This window comes from Triticum dicoccoides, chromosome 4B, assembly GCF_002162155.2.
Source record: "Triticum dicoccoides isolate Atlit2015 ecotype Zavitan chromosome 4B, WEW_v2.0, whole genome shotgun sequence".
Taxonomy (NCBI): Eukaryota; Viridiplantae; Streptophyta; class Magnoliopsida; order Poales; family Poaceae; genus Triticum; species Triticum dicoccoides.
Genome location: NC_041387.1, coordinates 522,780,258 through 522,798,084, shown reverse-complemented (window position 1 = coordinate 522,798,084; position 17,827 = coordinate 522,780,258). Strand labels below are relative to the sequence as shown.

At 44.2% G+C, this 17,827-nt stretch overlaps 2 protein-coding genes across 4 annotated transcripts in view; both read left to right on the top strand.

The window, feature by feature from the left end:
* LOC119291215 (protein RIK-like) overlaps positions 1 to 6,076 on the top strand; it is a 6,787-nt gene extending 711 nt beyond the window's left edge. The window contains exons 3-12 of one of the 3 annotated variants that reach the window (XM_037569929.1): positions 58 to 161; positions 260 to 294; positions 375 to 450; positions 1,181 to 1,309; positions 2,346 to 2,429; positions 2,634 to 2,727; positions 2,801 to 2,918; positions 3,204 to 3,663; positions 5,225 to 5,627; positions 5,717 to 6,076. In XM_037569929.1, the coding sequence (XP_037425826.1) occupies positions 58 to 161; positions 260 to 294; positions 375 to 450; positions 1,181 to 1,309; positions 2,346 to 2,429; positions 2,634 to 2,727; positions 2,801 to 2,918; positions 3,204 to 3,663; positions 5,225 to 5,627; positions 5,717 to 5,781 (1,568 nt within the window). In that variant the 3' untranslated portion in view covers positions 5,782 to 6,076. Of the gene's footprint in view, positions 1 to 57; positions 162 to 259; positions 295 to 374; positions 451 to 1,180; positions 1,310 to 2,345; positions 2,430 to 2,633; positions 2,728 to 2,800; positions 2,919 to 3,203; positions 3,664 to 4,454; positions 4,611 to 5,224; positions 5,628 to 5,716 lie in introns of those variants that run through there. The other 2 variants (XM_037569931.1, XM_037569930.1) reach the window with 2 other exon arrangements.
* A 273-nt stretch (positions 6,077 to 6,349) lies between these two features.
* On the top strand, positions 6,350 to 10,812 carry LOC119291214 (probable inactive purple acid phosphatase 1). The gene is made up of 12 exons (XM_037569928.1): positions 6,350 to 6,697; positions 6,967 to 7,058; positions 7,216 to 7,282; positions 7,372 to 7,494; positions 7,740 to 7,832; positions 8,237 to 8,366; positions 8,574 to 8,655; positions 8,767 to 8,899; positions 9,362 to 9,567; positions 9,672 to 9,797; positions 9,927 to 10,236; positions 10,321 to 10,812. The coding sequence occupies exons 1-12, from the start codon at positions 6,512 to 6,514 to the stop codon at positions 10,624 to 10,626; spliced, it is 1,854 nt and encodes a 617-aa protein (XP_037425825.1). The 5' UTR covers positions 6,350 to 6,511; the 3' UTR covers positions 10,627 to 10,812.
* The last annotated feature ends 7,015 nt before the right edge of the window (positions 10,813 to 17,827 follow it).

The following is a 17,827-nucleotide window of genomic DNA, read 5'->3' as shown; positions in this document are numbered from 1 at the left end:
AATTTAGTCTATGTATTATCTGGGCACACATATTTAGTATCTCGTGTTTCTTGTTGCCTCAGGTTAAACTACCGGATGAGCTTATAGCACGAGAAGTTGTTATAAATGACGCTGATCCATCTGTGCGATATAAGCTCACGAAGCGGCAAACACAGGACGAGGTAAATCAGTAACAACCAAACAATCGTGCCGTGATGCTCTTCTGTGAAAATCGGTTTCTTGACAATAAAGGTAATAACCGCTTGCTTGATACTAACAGATTCAACAATGCACATGCACTGTCATCATTACAAGGTATCCTGACATGCACAATTGGTGTTCACTCATTATTGACTTGGGACGATACCTTTCTGATATTTATTTGACCCGCCCAGGGGAAAATACCATCCTCCTAATGGACAGCCTGATGGTGAGAAGCCACTCTATCTACATATCTCTGCAGGATCTCAGGTAAATAATGCCCACACGATGATATCTTAAAGTTCCACTTCACTTCTTTGATTTTCTGTTATTGCTGGAGTAAACTTCAACTGCTTCGTAGTCATACCTTTCTGTGGGAAAGTGCTCTGGAAGCTGAAGAAATTATCATGTTGCAACCTTTACAGTCCAATACAATACTATTAATCACTGTTCGAGGGGCTATATAATATCTGTTCAATCTTGTTGCAAGGTTTATTCGCCACGTTCTGTTATGTCCTTGTCGTTTTTCCGTTTTGTGTCAAATTGGACTCAGTAACACTATCACAGACATGTTGATGGGTTACCATCATTTCAAAATTCGAAATTGTCAAGTTCAGATTTCCTGTTATTTGTTCAACTGTAACTGCTTTGCAAGGGTCAGGACTTAAGTTCATAAGTGTCTGAATTCTACTTAGTTAGGGCGCTCATATTATATCTCTTTTCGTGCTAATTGTCATGAAGCAGTAGTAGTGCCAATGGTAATATTTGAAGATAATATACTAGTTTTGTAACTTGTGATGATGTGGGATGCAACATGCCTGTGTTGGCACAGTGCACTCTATCTGTGTAATGACTTCCTCTATTCATTATTTCAGTGCTATTATCATATTTTTCTTTACTATAGAACTAAACAATTACAATGGCTTACACATAGCAGCATTTTTTAACCACTTTCTAGTTATAGTTAGATAATGACAAACTAACCTTTTTCCTGCTTTAGCTAAAAGATACCGCTGAGCGCATTAAAGCAGTTGATCTTGCAGCGTCAATGATCGAGGACATCTTGAAACATGGCCAAATGCCAGAAGCCACATCAGCCAATTTCCCTTCTATCCAGAGCAGCAGACAGGTCTCTCCTTCATATCTTAGTTTGCTTAACTTGATAATTTAGTGGACGGAATACACCTAATAGAACAGTACATCATGCGTTATTCACAGCATTTGATAGTACTCAGTCTAATTATTTTCTGAATTCATCCTTTGCCTGCATTTATGTCGATTTGTATTGATAGAATGCAAGTGTTGGTATAACATTAAATACTCAGATATATGGATGATGCTTGTTACAATGTTTGCTGAGTACATGTAAGTCTGTAATCATTTCCAGTGTTGATTTTTCGGGTATGTACCGATAATAGATGTTCTGATTAGGAAAACACAGCTTAAGAAGTTATGCAGCTAAATACTTACAAAGATTGCATCGTTTGGGGAAATATCGCTCTGTGGTCTTTCATTGGCTCCTTTTGCTGGAAAGGATGCATCGTGAAATGAAAAAATACCGAGAAAAAATTGATTAAGCTGTGAATGTATATGCGATAATAATGGTAGCCATAAAATAAAGAAAAGCGTTGATCCTTCATCGAAATCGTGGCACTGCTGTTTAGGTCACATTCACAGAGGGAGGATGGAAATCTCATTAAGTAATTTTCCATTATTACACTTTATGACTTCCAAGCCAATGTATATTGATTGTATAAAGGGAAATATGTCAGAACATTCGAGAAAGGAGCAACTAGAAGCACAAAACATTTTGAATTAATTCACAATGACATTTGTTTAACTTTTCCTGTGAAATGTGTGGATGGATTTGACGCTTTGTCACTTTCATGGATGACTTCATACATTTATCCCATCCATGATTCTGAAGAACCCGGAAAAATTGATATATTAAAGGCTTAGGTTAGGATCAGATCCCTAACCTTTACAATTAACATTTTAAACCAGAACCTTCCCCATAGCACTGTCCTAAATTTAGGACCTTTTCATGGCACAGTTCCAGTCTTTCCTTCTTTTTTGGAGGCGGGAATCAGCTGTAAAATAGTTATGGTATTACTATGTAATGAAATTTTCCTTACTAGATTAACACCTTCCTTCTTATTTCACAGGCTGTTCCTTTTAGCGCCTCAATCTTTTTGGGTTTTGACGCAGATCCATCATTGAATGTTGCAGCTCGCATCCGTGGACCAAATGTATGTTCTTGGAAAACAATAAGCGACACTGGTTAAATTTAATCATGTTATTCTTGATACCCCTCCTGTTTTTTTTGTCAATAGTCTTATTTTATTTTCCTCTTTGTCGAAAAAAGAACTAATTGTGAATGCTTTCTCTGACATCCCAATCTGGATGGGAAAAACTGTTCTTGTTCTGCTGGTGCTTCTGATTTGTTTATGCAGGATCAGTACATAAATCACATTATGAATGAAACAGGGGTCACTGTTGTACTAAGAGGAAAAGATTCAGGGAATCTTGGCAACTGTCACGCTGAAGGTTGGTGATTTGTAGTAGCTTCTGGAAATTTGTATCTTGCAAGCCTGTATTTATCTCGTAATGTCTATTGCAGCATCACAGCAACCTCTGCACATGCACCTATCAGGTGTGCATTTGAAGAGCCTAGAAGCTGCAAAGGTTTTAGCAGAAAACCTTCTAGATACAATAGCAGCGGAACTTGGTGCTTCCAGGTCTGTATATTTTGATCAGGTTTAATCCCCTTAATAGTTTCTATTTCTACCAAACCAGTGGGATCGATTTGCTGACTAGCATAATGCAATACTTTACTGTACTTATATGCTATGATTAATGATTAACTCACTTGTGATTCTGTCAGTTTATCCTTTGGAATACTGTAAGAATATGACTATTAATGTACTTGTACCAGTTAACACAGTATCTAGCTTACCACATCAGCGAAGCAAGAAATTAGAAATGTCTTAGCATATATTCTCACTATGTTTTTTGTATGACAGAATTTCTTCTTCAAAAGTATATGGTGCTGTTCCACCTCCTCAGCAACTGTTGACTGGTGTGCACACCTCGGGAACATCTGACATATGTGTGTCAACTGGAGCATCACATTCCTTTGCCCCTACTGGAGTTACTTCTCCCATAGCCGCTCCTTCAGTGACACTTCAATCTGGGGCGCCAACTTATTCTGGGATTCTCCCACCCAGTAACCTGATCTATCCTAGTCAAGCAGCAAATCGTGGGGCTTTTTACAATGGCTATGGAGACATCTATCCCCAGGCAACTCCATTGCAGCAGGTGGCATTAACACTCAAGCATGCTTCATCTTCGACAACGCAGGTTATTCCAGTGGCATCCACATCAGCAAGCATGGCAACAAGTGTGAACACCAGTGCAAAGTTGGAGGCAGATAAACGCTCACAGAGGAGGAAATTCCAGGAACTGCCAACAGCAGACCTTCAGGTGCGGATTATTTGAACTGATTCAACTGCTACATCTTGGACTTGATATTTGATTACAGCTACATTCTTCCAAGCCTATCTCTTGCAGCCTTCAGTCTACCCCTCAGAAAAATTCCCCATCCATCATTCAACCCCACTGCTTGCCCCTTCCTCTCCATGTCTATCCCCACATTACCACCCCTAGCTGAACTGTTCTCAGTGGCTCACCTTTTCCAGCTTACCTTGTGCCATCTTTGATAAGATCACTGTCTGATGTCTTATCTACACGAATTCAAGGCAAATATTGCTAGTGGAGAACCTGTATGAGTTTTGTTTGTTGTATATCTTGATTTTATGAAATCTTTAGCAAATGTTTGCATCATCCTAATTTTAAATGTGATTTCAGCATGTTATATTAAGAAAGTGATGTTAACATTGTAGCGCCTACAGAGTTTAAACTAGAGACACACTTTTGATTATTAAGGAGTTTCTGGTGCAAAATAGCAATGTTCTGCAGTTTGCCATAGGATATTGTATCTGATAACGCTGACCACACTTGAATAGTTTGAAAACTTTGAAAATAACAATACCACTTCTTGTTATATTTGGCTTGTTTTAAACTAGAAAAGGACCGCACAAATAGATTTGTGAAATTTGCGTTTTCATTAAGCAATTTCAGTTCCTGCAATGTAGGGGAACTTTACATTTCATATAGCTAAAAACTATTGTAACTTGTAAGTTGATGACTGCCAGATTCACATATTCATATTTTTGGACTGTCTTATCTGCTTCTAACATATAATTTCATTCCAGGTATTTTCTCTGACCATGTCTGAAGCTCGCAGGGTGGTAATAGATCTATGTGTTCTTTTTTCCTACAGGGTTTATTCCAAGTTGGAGTTTGCAATCGTGATGGTGTTTTGCTGATAAGATATGCAGGGTTATTCTGCTTGTGAATTGGATGATTGCTTCTATTTTTTGTTGCTAATGCAAAGTACCATTGTTTTCAACCTGTTGCTGCCAGCATGTAGACTTCATTAAATGGCAATTAACATTGCTACCATACGCTTCAACAAATGACTATTAACATCGCTAGCATACATATGGCATTCTCGGCTGATATAGTTTTCTTAATAGGTATTGGTATTAATCTGGTTAAGCCCCACTTTATTCCTCTGAGAAAATGCCTACAGTTCTGCATTTAGAAAACTTGCTCGCTTAGTCACACTCACCTATACCAAAAAAGGCTTTCGCCCCGCTTTATAAATGTGCAAAATTATTTTACTATTTTGTTTAGAACAAAATGGCTATATTAGACACTTATAGGGAATATTTCTTTATTTCTTAGTTGTACAAACATTGCCGTCCCCAACTTGCTAAGTCGGCATGATTAATGGTTTTCCATATGTTATGTTTACTTGTACTGTAATTCGATATAATTCATGTATTTATGCACTGGTGGTGCTGTTTATGGACAGTAGTTGCCGATTTCTTCCTTCTTTTGCATTTTACCATTAATATGCTTTAATTTAATTCAATGCAAAGGAATTTGATGGGAAAGTGTTTTTGTTTCATGTTTCCAGAACTCACAACAGGGGTCCAAATTTGTTAAGACAGGTTTAGATGATCTAGGTAAAATGAACAGTTCATCGGTTGCAGCTACAATGAAAGTTCAGCCTGGATCAAGTAGGATACTTCCACAAGATCCACATCCATCTCATCCATCTGTATACACTAGCATGCCGCCGCCACCACCACCACCCAAGAACATGTCACTGCCATATCTCAATAGCATGCCACCCCCACCGCCCAGGAGCATGCCTCCGCCACCACCTAAGTTCCCTTCAAATCAAGTGTTAAGAAATGAGAACAGGCATTCAGCTCTAAAGGAGCTGCTGGCGCCTCCGAGATCATTGGACGCGAGTTCTGCTGCACCGCCTCCGAAGGAGCCTAAAGAGGAAAAGCCAAGCAGTATATCTGTTTCCGGTAATAGAGGAGCACCATGATATAACCTTTTCTGTATAGAGCTAATCTAACTTCTGCAAGCTTAATATTATCTCTGCATCCACTTTCAGACACTCTGCTGAAGCTTATGGACTATGGGGATGATGATGATGATGATGATGACGACGACGACTAGCGTGCCTGGAGGGAATACATCTCCCAGTTGAGTGCAGAAACCGTTTTGGTCGGTGCGAGAATGATCGTGTAATGTAACTGTACTGTTGGTAACACTAGTGCTGTGAATTGGAAATGCCGGTAGACAGCCTTAGTTTACCTGTCCTGATGCATTTTCTCAACGCAACAAGTCGTTGAGCTTGTCATTTTGTATCAATGTTATCAGGTCAACAGATACCCCTGATCTGGATACACGTGATTTTCCCATCTGAAGCAGTACAGTAGCAATGAGCATGGTTCCTTGAGTATTCTCTCAATATGTTGATACTATGTGTTTATGTGCTGTTAGCATTGTTCTAGTACCTTGTAGTATTATAAACTGTGTATAATCAATATAAGGTGTGGCAACCTGCAAGGGCTACGGGCTGCCCATGAGCTGAATTGCAGGTCCGACCTAAGCCTCTGTTTGCCGTTTGGAATACGAGTTCGACACGACACGAAACAGTTCAGTTCCAAGACGGATAAAGAAAGTTTTACGCGACCCTGAACACATGGCACGGCACCTAAACTATCTCACCTTGACCTCTCTTCCTTTTGTGAACGTCTGAACTTTCTTGTCTATGGCTTAGCTTAGACGTCACTCGTTCCTCGGGCCATCTGCTGATATTCTGCTACTACATAAAACTATTGACTCGCTTCGCCTATTAGTATCAGTATATATATTGTGCTGCTGTGGTTTGTGAGCTCCAGGGATGAAGTCGCCGCCGGGAACGACGATGGTGGCGGCTCTGGTGCATCTGCTGGTCGCCTTCAGCGCCGCCGTGTTGGCCGCTGCCGGCGGCGAGCAGCCGCTGTCGAAGATCGGCATCCACCGGGCCACCTTGGCGATCCATCCGGGCGCCTCCGTCGACGTCTCGCCGCTCCTCCTCGGCCTGCAGGTGAGCTTTCCCCACCATCGTTCGTTCTTCCCGCCCCGCGAGCACCATGCGCACGAGGTGCAGAGCTTGAGCATTTTGGTCCTATCCAGAATTAAATTTGGTCAATCAGCATCAGTACCAGTACCATTGTAGCTGCTGATAGATAGATAGATATCCAGTGAAACTCGAATTGACAGCATGACCGAGAAGAGAACGAAAGGGCCGCGTTTGACTGAAGCAGTCGATGCACTGTCAGATAAGATTAATCGGCTGCACCGCATTTGTTACAGGGGCAGGACCAAGAATGGGTGACCATCGGATTTAACAACCCCAAGCCGTCGAAGGATGACTGGATTGGGGTCTTTTCCCCTGCTAATTTCAGGTAAGATGCACATCTTGACTAGTGTGATTTCCCCTGGTATGACAGTTTATTCTTCTCTGCTTCTCGTTGCTGAATTTAAGGGCTTCATTAAGAGAGCAGAAAAGTTAGATGGATTGGGCACTTGCTCACTCACAGATTCCTTTGTTGGATTTATCAGTGACTCCATTTGCCCGTCGGAGAACCAATGGGTCGAGGCCCCCCTTTTGTGCACGGCTCCTATTAAGGTTGGTGTCATTCTCCGTGATTCTTCCTCCGTGTGTGACCTCGGATCATTTTTAACATATGCTGAATAATGAGGTATCATTTTTGGCAGTTCCAATATGCAAACTACACGACGGCCGACTATGCAAAGACTGGAAAGGGGTCCTTGAGGCTTCAGATAATTAATCAGAGGAGTGATATATCATTCGCATTGTTTTCTGGAGGCCTCTCAAATGTATGTACAGTTGCTTCTTGTTTGTTCATATAGGAGCTCAGATCTCTAGACTGAACTACAGGGTGTTGGAAGTTGAAACTGAACACCGTTCATTGTTTCTGGGGGAAAGAGTTGAAGAGTGATCACTCTGATTTTGTGCATGGTAGATTGATAGTCAATGCTGTTTTTTTTTCTGAGACCATGACTGTTAAATACTGTTTGTTCTAACATGGCTGTTTGCATCTTTTGTATATTAAATATAACAGCCGAAGCTTATTGCACGTTCAAATAGCATAACTTTCGCAAACCCGAAGGCTCCTGTGTACCCACGCCTGGCACAAGGAAAGTCCTGGGATGAAGTAAGTACCATTTCCTTAAATCTTTCATTAATGAATTGGTATAAACTGAACATTGTATATTGTGACCTATGGAGGAGAAAAGAACACCTCTCGCAAAAAAAAAAAAAAGAGGAGAAAAGAACACCAAATGCAAATAGATGAGAAATCTAGCTTATTCCTTTGGCCATTTCTGTAATAAAAGCTATCGGCTAGCCAACACAAAGGAGCTGGAATTTCATGGCGAGAGAAACAGGAATTTAATGTCTTTCAGATAGTTCTCATTTAGGGTAGTAGTTGTAGGTTTTATGTTCAGAATTGTTCTTTGTCGTCGAAGTTTCTTGAAGAAATATGTGCCTAGCACTTCTGTGAATTATACCGTACCATATTTTCAGGATCTTGATTGATGTTAAATGACTTGATGCTAGATGACAGTGACATGGACAAGTGGATACAGTACCAAGGAGGCTACACCGTTTGTTGAATGGGGCATACAGGGTCAAATCCAAATCCTTTCTCCTGCAGGCACCCTTACGTTCAGTCGCGACACTATGTGTGGTCAGTAATTCCTACCATATATACAGGAACTAACATCTTCATAAGGTCTGAAACAAAACAAAAGATTGTATTGAAAGAAGATTATAATTGCCGAACAGTTCTTATTGTTTATAGCAAGGCATAGTTCTGAATGAAACACAGTTGACATAACTTCTGATTAACCCCATCAGGCATATGACATAGTGTTTTATTATGATTTTACAACAGGCCCGCCTGCTAGGACAGTTGGATGGCGTGATCCTGGTTTCATACATACAAGTTTCCTCAAGGACCTATGGCCTAATCTTAAGTAAATAAGTGTTCATAAGCTTGGCCTATTTGCACATGTGCTCCTATTATTAGCTATTCAATTGTACAAATGCAAGCACCTGGGAGATTTACAGATGAGTGCAAATTTCAGGTACACGTACAGGATTGGCCATTGGCTATTCAATGGTCAAATTGTTTGGGGTCATCAGAACAGCTTCAAAGCGCCTCCCTATCCTGGGGAGGATTCTTTGCAACGTGTTGTCATATTTGGAGATTTGGGCAAGGCGAGTTCTATGACACTTCACCAGTATGATTTCTGCGAATTTTAAAGTAAAATAAAGCTGTAAGAGCATGGTGTAGAATTATTAGATTACTGATTAGCCTATGGAAGTGTTGGCATGACAGAAGCCATTTTAGCATATGTTGATTTGTGGTCCATCTTATCTGCATTCAAGTTGAACTATGAATATATAATAAAAGAATGTGCATTTTATTGTTGTTAAGAATATCAGTCCTTTTTGTCAAATCCATGCTGTACTTAAAGTTAGGCTTAGCAAAAACCTGTTTTCTTCATATCATAAGTTTTACCATGTTGAGTTAAAGTAACAAGTACTAAAAAGTAAAATAAGAACATTAATTGTGGTCTACTTTTCGCAAATACAAGAGAAATACAGTAGTTAGGAAGAAATTGATGAGCTTATTTGTTCTGCCTGGCCTCAAAACTGACAATTGAACTTTTCGCTCAGGCCGAGATTGATGGCTCAAATGAATACAATGACTTTGAGCGTGGTTCGATCAACACTACTTACCAGCTAGTTAAGGACTTGAAGAATATCGATATGGTGATGCATATCGGAGACATCTGCTACGCCAGTGGTTATCTGTCACAGTGGGATCAGTTCACTGCACAGGTTGAACCCATTGCCTCGACTGTACCTTACATGGTGGCAAGGTACTCCAACTGAGTGAGACTGACAATAGAAAATGGGCTGAAAACAAGATGGAGCAAAGTAGGCTCCGTTCTTCTCTGATAATATTGATGATTTGTCTTTGCAGCGGTAACCACGAAAGAGACTGGCCTGGATCAGGCTCCTTTTATGGGACTCTGGACTCGGGCGGCGAATGCGGCGTGCCAGCTCAGAACATGTTCTATGTGCCAGCAGAGAACCGTGAGCAGTTCTGGTAGGCTGGCATTTCCTTCCCTGAATTTGTTCAGGATATGACATGAAACCTGAACATGTCTCCAATCACATTTGAAGCTCCTCATAGAGTCGGTACTCATGATCACCGATCCTTCGATCTTCTGTATAGGTACTCGACGGACTACGGGATGTTCCGGTTCTGCATAGCCAACACGGAGCTGGACTGGCGGCCAGGCACCGAGCAGTACAAGTTCATCGAGCACTGCTTGTCGTCCGTGGACCGGCAGAAGCAGCCGTGGCTCATCTTCCTCGCCCACCGCGTCCTGGGGTACTCGTCGGCCACCTTCTACGGCGCCGAAGGGACGACGGAGGAGCCCATGGGCAGGGAGAGCCTCCAGCTCCTCTGGCAGAAGTACAGGGTCGACATCGCCATGTACGGCCACGTCCACGGCTACGAGCGAACGTGCCCAGTATACGAGGTACGCAGCTAGCCTCCTCTGTGTCCATGGTTGTGGCCGTGGTGTCCTCACGCTAGCTCACGGCTGGGCCTTGCGAGAATGCAGAACGTGTGCGTGGCGAAGGGGTCGGACCGGTACAGCGGCGCGTTCACGGCGACGACGCACGTGGTGGTGGGCGGCGGCGGGGCGAGCCTGGCGGAGTACACGGCGGAGCGGGCGCGGTGGAGCCACGCGCAGGACCTGGACTACGGGTTCGCCAAGCTGACGGCCTTCAACCACACGACGCTGCTCATGGAGTACAAGCGGAGCAGGGACGGCAGCGTGCGCGACAGCTTCACCGTCTCGCGCGACTACCGCGACGTCCTCGCCTGCGGCGTCGACAACTGCGCCAGCACCACCATGGCGTCTTAGCACCGCTCTGTATGCTGCCGCTCGGTTGTGTTGGTTGTTGGATCGATGGACGCAATTTTGGTCTCGTGATGATACTTGGATAGATATGCAGTGTTGTTCATCGATGGCCGAGAAACCCATGCGGAGGTGTTTTGAATTTCGATGGCAATAGCAGGACAGCAGACGGAAAAACTCGTCATTAGAGCATCTCTTTTTTTAAAAAAATAAAAACTTTCAATTTATATTCATCAAACATCATGACAGTACATGTATCACCTAGCAACAACTACAAGCATTGGATGCGATTTTGCTCTCTCCAAACTTGGATAGACATGCAGTGTTCATCGATGACCGAGAAGCACATGCAGAGGTGTTTCGAATTTCGATGGCAATAGAAGGGCAGAAAGAAGAAACTCGTCAGGGCATCCCTAATCGATCCCCAAAGCTTGGCTGTCAAAAACTCGTCCCAAAACTTAGTTGGCGAAAATTCCCGGGCATTGGTATCTTGGGAGTGTGTTTTCTAGCCCATCCATGAAATTTAACTCAAATCATTTTTTTTTGCTATTTCTCTCATCCTTTGGCATGTATAATCCTCATTCAATTTCATTTTAACATCATATTTGGTCAGATCTTGATGTTTGAAATGCCTACATTTCAACTACATTCCAAATGTCAAGATTTTGATGCAAATGTAAACCAAAAAGCAACATAGTTCATCCAAAAGCATCTACATAGAAAAGTGACCAAACGTACCACATAGTTCTTAAATCAAGCACTCCCCACTACCACTGCTACTACAATAGTACAATGATTTTGGCATTTGGAAGCCGGGATCTCTCCACAAAGTAGCTCCCAACATTTCCTTTTTTTTTGTGGAGACAATGCTCCCAATATTTCCTGGTCGTCTCATCAATTCCTCTCGCCCTACGCACGTTTAGCCATTGAAGCACTAAGTGGGCCGGCCCATTGCGAGATAGCCAGACTACCTGCGAGCTATATTGTGTGGCAATTTTTCCGAATAATTTTATTTTATTTCAGTGGATTTTTTATTAAAAATACATCCAAACTTTTTGAAAAAGGTGTGAATCTTCAACAAAATGTTTACAAAAATAAAAGCGTTCGTGAATTAAAATTACATATTCAAAAAATGTTCATGAATGTTTTGAAGTGTTCCCATATTTTAAAATGATCCCTTATTTAAAACAATTCATTAAAGTTATTCAATAACAACAAAAAATGTTCGTGGATTTAATTTTTTTGCAAGTTTTCAAAAATATTCAAGATTTTTTTAAATGCCCCCGAGCTGAAAAGTGTGCCCAAATTTAGTATTGACGAATTAAAAAAATATTTCCGAATTTTAATACATCTTCGAAAATTTGAAACATATTCCTATATCTATACGAATATAAAAAGACCCAAAGGGGCAGATCCAATTAATCTCGACCATCAAATCATGTCAATCCAACGACCTAGACTACTTCAATGTAGAGCGCTCAACACGTTTAGCGTGCAGTTAATTTCATTCTAAAAATAGTGCTAATCACATAATAACACGCAAATAATATCTTACTTAATATCCGCGTGCATTTAATATACTTCCAAATTAACGTGCATTGCACGTACACATTGACTAGTTGAAAGAAAGTTCCTAAATTACAATAGATGTTCGTGGATTTGTAGAATGTTCTCAGATTTTTTAAAATGTTCAAGAATATAAAAATGTAATAAGAAAAAATAATAAAGAAAAAATAAACAAAAATAAAAGACTATAAAACCAACAAAGAAAAACACACAGTAATAGGGTCCATGGAATGTTGTAGAACCTTCCCAAAACTGATAGGAAAGAACACAAAAAAAACCCTGCAATGGGTCAACCCATATAGTGTTATTATTTTTGCATCTCTATAAAATACTCCTCCAAAACAAATCTAGCGTTTGTGCCTCTCGCCAGCGCCGCCGCAGGTCCGCCTCGTCTCCAGTAGCCTTAGGGCCATGGGGGCGCGGTGGATCTTGGCAAGGGCCGGCGGGAGGGCTTTGTTGTTAGTTCTTTCTTTGAATTTTATTAGGGTTTGTGTCCTGCTCAGAAAGACGAGACAGCGGCGGCTCTCTGAAGATGGAATAAAGGTCTCCCCGCCTAGCCCCCGTTTTGATGGTGCGTCTAGCATCGTTGGTAGGCGTGTGGAGGTGTGTCTCCGGTGAATCTATCCTCGGTGGATTTGCTTGGATCTGGTTGTTGTTCGTCTATGTTCGTGTGCCTTCAGGTTGAATCCTTTCGATCTACATTATTCTTCATCGGCGACGGTTGTTGTTCTGGTGCGCTGGTCCTATGGGGTCTTAGCACGACGACTTTCCGACTGTCTACTACAACAAGTTGTGCCCGACTCCGACGAGGGAGGGGCGATGACGACGGCATGCCTTCGGCTCGCTTCAGTGTTTGTAGTCGTTGCTAGGTGATATACGGATCTGAATGCAATTTTTATTATTTCTGATGTTCGTTGTACTGTCATAATTGAAGATGAATAGAACCGAAGCTTTCTCGCAAAAAACCCATATAGTGTGCGCTAGCGCTTGGGGGTGCGTATATGCGATGTATCCATGAAAAGTTCATTCTGCACCCGAGCTCATATGCTCCCGCATGAACAGTAAAACCGAAAAGAAATAAAAAAAAATTTAAAAAATTCCAATTTTTTTTGGGAGAAACATTGACAAAAGTTCTAAGTGCCTGCAAAAATTCATCATGAAATCACATTCCTGTAAGGCGTGGCAAAAAAAAAACAAATTCAGTGCTTCAAAATGTGTTTGAAAGTAGCTTTTTCAGAGTACTATTTTTGTTTTTTTGCCACGCCTTCTAGGAATGTGATTTCATGACGAATTTTTGCAGGCACTTAGAACTTTTGTCAATGTTTCTCTTAAAAAAAATTGGAATTTTTTAAATTTTTTTCGATTTTACTGTTCATGTGGGAGCATATGAGCTCGGGTGCAGATTAGCCACACTCATCCACGAAAAGTTACTCTCTGAATAGAAAACAAACACGGAGTAAGAAAAAACGTGTGCCCATCTCTTACTCTCTGGGATTCTTTGCCTTTGACACTAAGGGCGGTAGACCAGGTACAAATTAAACTGGTGGCTCTGTAGATAACCTCTAAAATTTTGAAAGATTAGATGTGTTGAAACAAGGTAATTACGGCGATGCCATAATGTCCGCGCCAAAGCACAAACAGCGACACGTAATATGTGGCACTGTCAACGCTGTCTGTACTGTCAACGTCAGCCATTAGCACTATAGCAGTATGCCACTGTGATTGTTGGGCGAACAAAAACTTCACGCGAGTGCATGTGCACGTCGCCAACAGTACCGCCCAATCACAAATAAAAGTAATGATGTTTGTAACATGTAATGTAACAGTGCATATAAAATAGTAACCCTTCCACCATTTTTTCTTTTTTGCGGGTAGTAACCCTTCCGCCATTATTAAGGTATAGAGAAGGAAAAGTCTCCACAAGCTTTTGGCGGAGAAAGGCAGAGGACGTGGGACCTGGAGTGCAGATTAATTATGTGGGCTCGTATAATACTACTACTACTACTAAACTAGGACCAGCCATCATACTGATAACTAGCGACTTCACTCGTTTTCCTTGGCAATCGCCATTCTTCCCATTTCCGGGTAGCTAGCCATCACCATCCTGGATCAACTTTTTATGTTAACTGGAGTGGATGCCATCCTAGATCGCCTGATTAGCCAGTGTCGCCATCGGCTGAGGTGGATCCGGCGAGACGAGAAGCTTTTCGGGCTTTATTTCCACGACTGTGACCGTCGATCCAATCAGGCCGGAGCTCGCGCCTCGCCGGGCCGCCCACAAAAGCCCCGTTCGTCCGACGACTCCCCTTCCCTTTGCCAGCCAGCCATCGCTCCTGCGTGCGAGACATGGACGCGTCGCCGCCCAGCCCCACCGGGATCCTCCTGCCCCACCGCACCCGCGGGCTGACGTCGTGGCGATGCGACCCGTGACGGATCGACACGTCGTCGGCGGCGGCGTCAAGTGGGGCAACTTGCCTCGCCACTTGCCGGCGTCAAGTGGGGCAACTTGCCTCGCCACTTGCCGGCGGGCCACCCTGTAGGCGCCTTTAACTGTTGGGGAAACGTGGCGCGGTCGGCGCCGGCGGCACACCTGGCGCGTCCGGCAACTTGGAGGGAGGGAGGAGTACCCGGTGGTGGGCCGAAGGGCGGTGGCCTTTTGGCGATCCTGCCGAGTACGTGGGGCCGCCATGCGCGTGGCTACGGTGCTGCTCGCTCAGTCGTTCTCGTCCGGGTGTGAATAGATTGGCGGAGGGGTGTACGCGGGGGGTGCAAGCTGGGGCGATCTGGTGCGCTGGCCTTCGCATGGTTGGTTCTCGCGACCGTGTGCTTTCCTGCCGAGATCTGGCTGTGCAATTCCGTTTTCACGACAGATTTCAGCCTTTCTCCTATGCTATCACACACTGATCAAGTGTACTTACGTGGTTTCTAAAAATATATGTGTACTTAGAGCCACTTCAACGCGCCGACTCAGACGGACGCGCGCTTTGTTCGTCTTTTGACCGCTTGAGTCGGTCAAGCGGACATTCGTGTCTGCTTTTTCATTTAGATCGACAGGTACACTCAACGGATGGTAGACCCAAATCTACGAGCGGCTATAAAAAAACTTCGTACATACGCAGGCGAAAAATAAGTCTGAATTGACAGCTCAAGCTTCCGGCCAAAGTTCACTTAAATATAAATAAAACTAAAAAAATATGCGTCATCAGCGTGCTGCCCTACGTGTCAACGTCCTCCTCCCCGGGACCAGTGAGATCGATGAACGCCGGCGCCGGCCCAGCCTAGGTGAGAGAGTCCTGGACTAGGGGTCCTCGGGCTGCCTGGCAACCTCTTATGGGCCGGACATGTGGGTCGTTCTGTGACTATTGCTGGAAGGCCGAGCTATAAGGCGACTCCGTATTCGGAAAGGAAACCTCGAAGCCTTGATGTGTCCTCCAAGTCAAGATGGAAGAATCGACATGTTTGTTCTATGATGATAACCGACCATGTGTAACCCTAGGTACCCCTGGTGTCTTTATAAACCAGAGGGTTTATTCCGTAGAGGCTAGAAGAACCATCCTTCTACTCATCTAGGGTTTAGTTCATCTGATCTCGTGGTAGATCGACTCTATAATCATCATACACCCATCAATATAATCAATCAGGATGTAGGGTTTTACCTCTTAGGGAGGGCCCGAACCCAGGTAAATATTGTCCATATGTTTCCTGTTCCCCATTGATCCAAGATCCACAGCTCGGACCCCCTACTCGAGATCCGCTGGTTTTGACATCGACATTGGTGCTTTCAATGAGAGTTCCGCTATGGGATCGCCGAAGGATCAATGGCTCGCCTAGTCATCGGCGATGGCATCCGCACCGGGGACATCTTCATCCCCGACCAACTTTTCACGTTCGGCAGCGTCGTTCTGCATACAAATTCGACTGGCATCTGGACCAAATCGACAGTTTCGCCCCTGGACAGGGAATCAGGTTCGACGGCCTAGAGTACGTCACTGACGCCCGGGGCGATCTTATCTTTGCTGGGTTCTCAGCTTCACCTAAGGAACCTGCAAATCCCGAAGCTTCAACTTCGGACCCTCTTCCTCACCCCGCCTCCGGGGCGATCTTCACTTTGGATCCAAACTTGAGCTCGAATCCGACCCCTGAATTTGGAAACTAGGAGTCAGCCCTGCCCGATAATGCCCTCTATGTGGTCACATCGGAGGCTAACTCCGAAAGGCGCCACAAGACGAATCTGGCCGACCTCTCGCTGTTAAACAAGACACTAGATTAGATCCAGTCAATAAGCATCATAGACAGACTATCTTTGGTCCATGATCAGGTCAGACCAGATGCGGGCCACATGGAATTTTACGTCCCATCCACCACCCACTTGGTAGCCACTATCGAGGATTTAACCGATATGCTGGACTACGCCTCTGAGAAGGCCGAGGACATGGAAGAGGACATCGACGCCATGGCCTATAGGGCAAACTCCCCAACGACTCCCAACACCGGAAAATGGACTACCACTTCCACATACAACGTCTACATGCTGGACACCCCAACGATAAGGGCGATGACACCATTGGGAAGAACGACGACAACACCCCCAGAAAGAATGGCGATAAGCCCGGCGAGGAGCCGCCCAAACATCGACGTCAGCGCAGATAATCCAGGGGGCGTAAGGGTAGGGAAAGCAACATGGGTACCGAAGAAAATGACACCCTGGACAACATGGAAGACCTTGCCGGCCCCGTTGCCCCCGAGCAACACCTCAATGGCTCAGAGGGACACTAGGACCAGTATAAGCCCGAGGACCTCCATGACTCCGGGGACAACAACTACCTTCCCCTCTACGAAGAGGCGGTCAGCCTTGAAGTCGAGGATTTCATCGTCCCCGAAGACCCGCTGGATCAAGAACGGTTCAAGCGGCGACTTATAGCCACTGCCCGAAGGCTGAAGAAGAAGCGGAAGAAGTTGAAAGCTGAGCAGGATACCCTCAGTGATAGATGAAAGTCCTAGTTGCCGAAGAGGGCTATGACATTGGATGCCAGGACCAAAACATAAGCTACCCACGACGACGTCTGCTCCCAGAATTCGACGACGAGGCCCTTGAGCCCACATCCCCAAGACGTACTCAGGCCAACCAGCCAGACCGCCCCCTAGAGGATGGGACATGAAGGTTGGAGAAGCCGAGCATCTACCCGCTCCCCCTCGCAGAAGAGGCAAGGAGCCAACGCAGCCAGAAGACCCATATGATCTTTGACACGACTTAACCACCAAAGCAGGCCAGACAAGATCCATCTGCGGATCTGGAGGGCACACCTTCACTGGACGGGGCGGATACCAAGCCTGGCATGATAGAAACGACAGAACCCAGGAGCAGCATCGTGTTCGGATGACAGCTGATCTCCGACATGATGTGCCCGGGTCAGGGGGGCCACACACACAACGTGTTTAACAAACGAAGTGATGCAACATCAGTTCCTTGAAGGGTTTAAACTCATGAACATTGAATAATATGACGGGACAACAAACCCAACCATGTGGATCGAAGACTTTCTTCTCCACATTCACATGGCCCGAGAGACGACCTCCATGCCATCAAGTACTTACCACTAAAGCTCAAAGGACCGGCCAGACACTGGTTGAACAACTGAAA

Coding starts and splice junctions, on each gene's coding strand:
- LOC119291214 (XM_037569928.1), top strand. CDS start 6,512: ATGAAGTCGCCGCCGGGAACGACGATGGTGGCGGCTCTGGTGCATCTG. Junction 8,367..8,573: donor CAGTCGCGACACTATGTGTG/GTCAGTAATTCC, acceptor ATTTTACAACAG/GCCCGCCTGCTAGGACAGTT. Junction 9,568..9,671: donor GTACCTTACATGGTGGCAAG/GTACTCCAACTG, acceptor TTGTCTTTGCAG/CGGTAACCACGAAAGAGACT.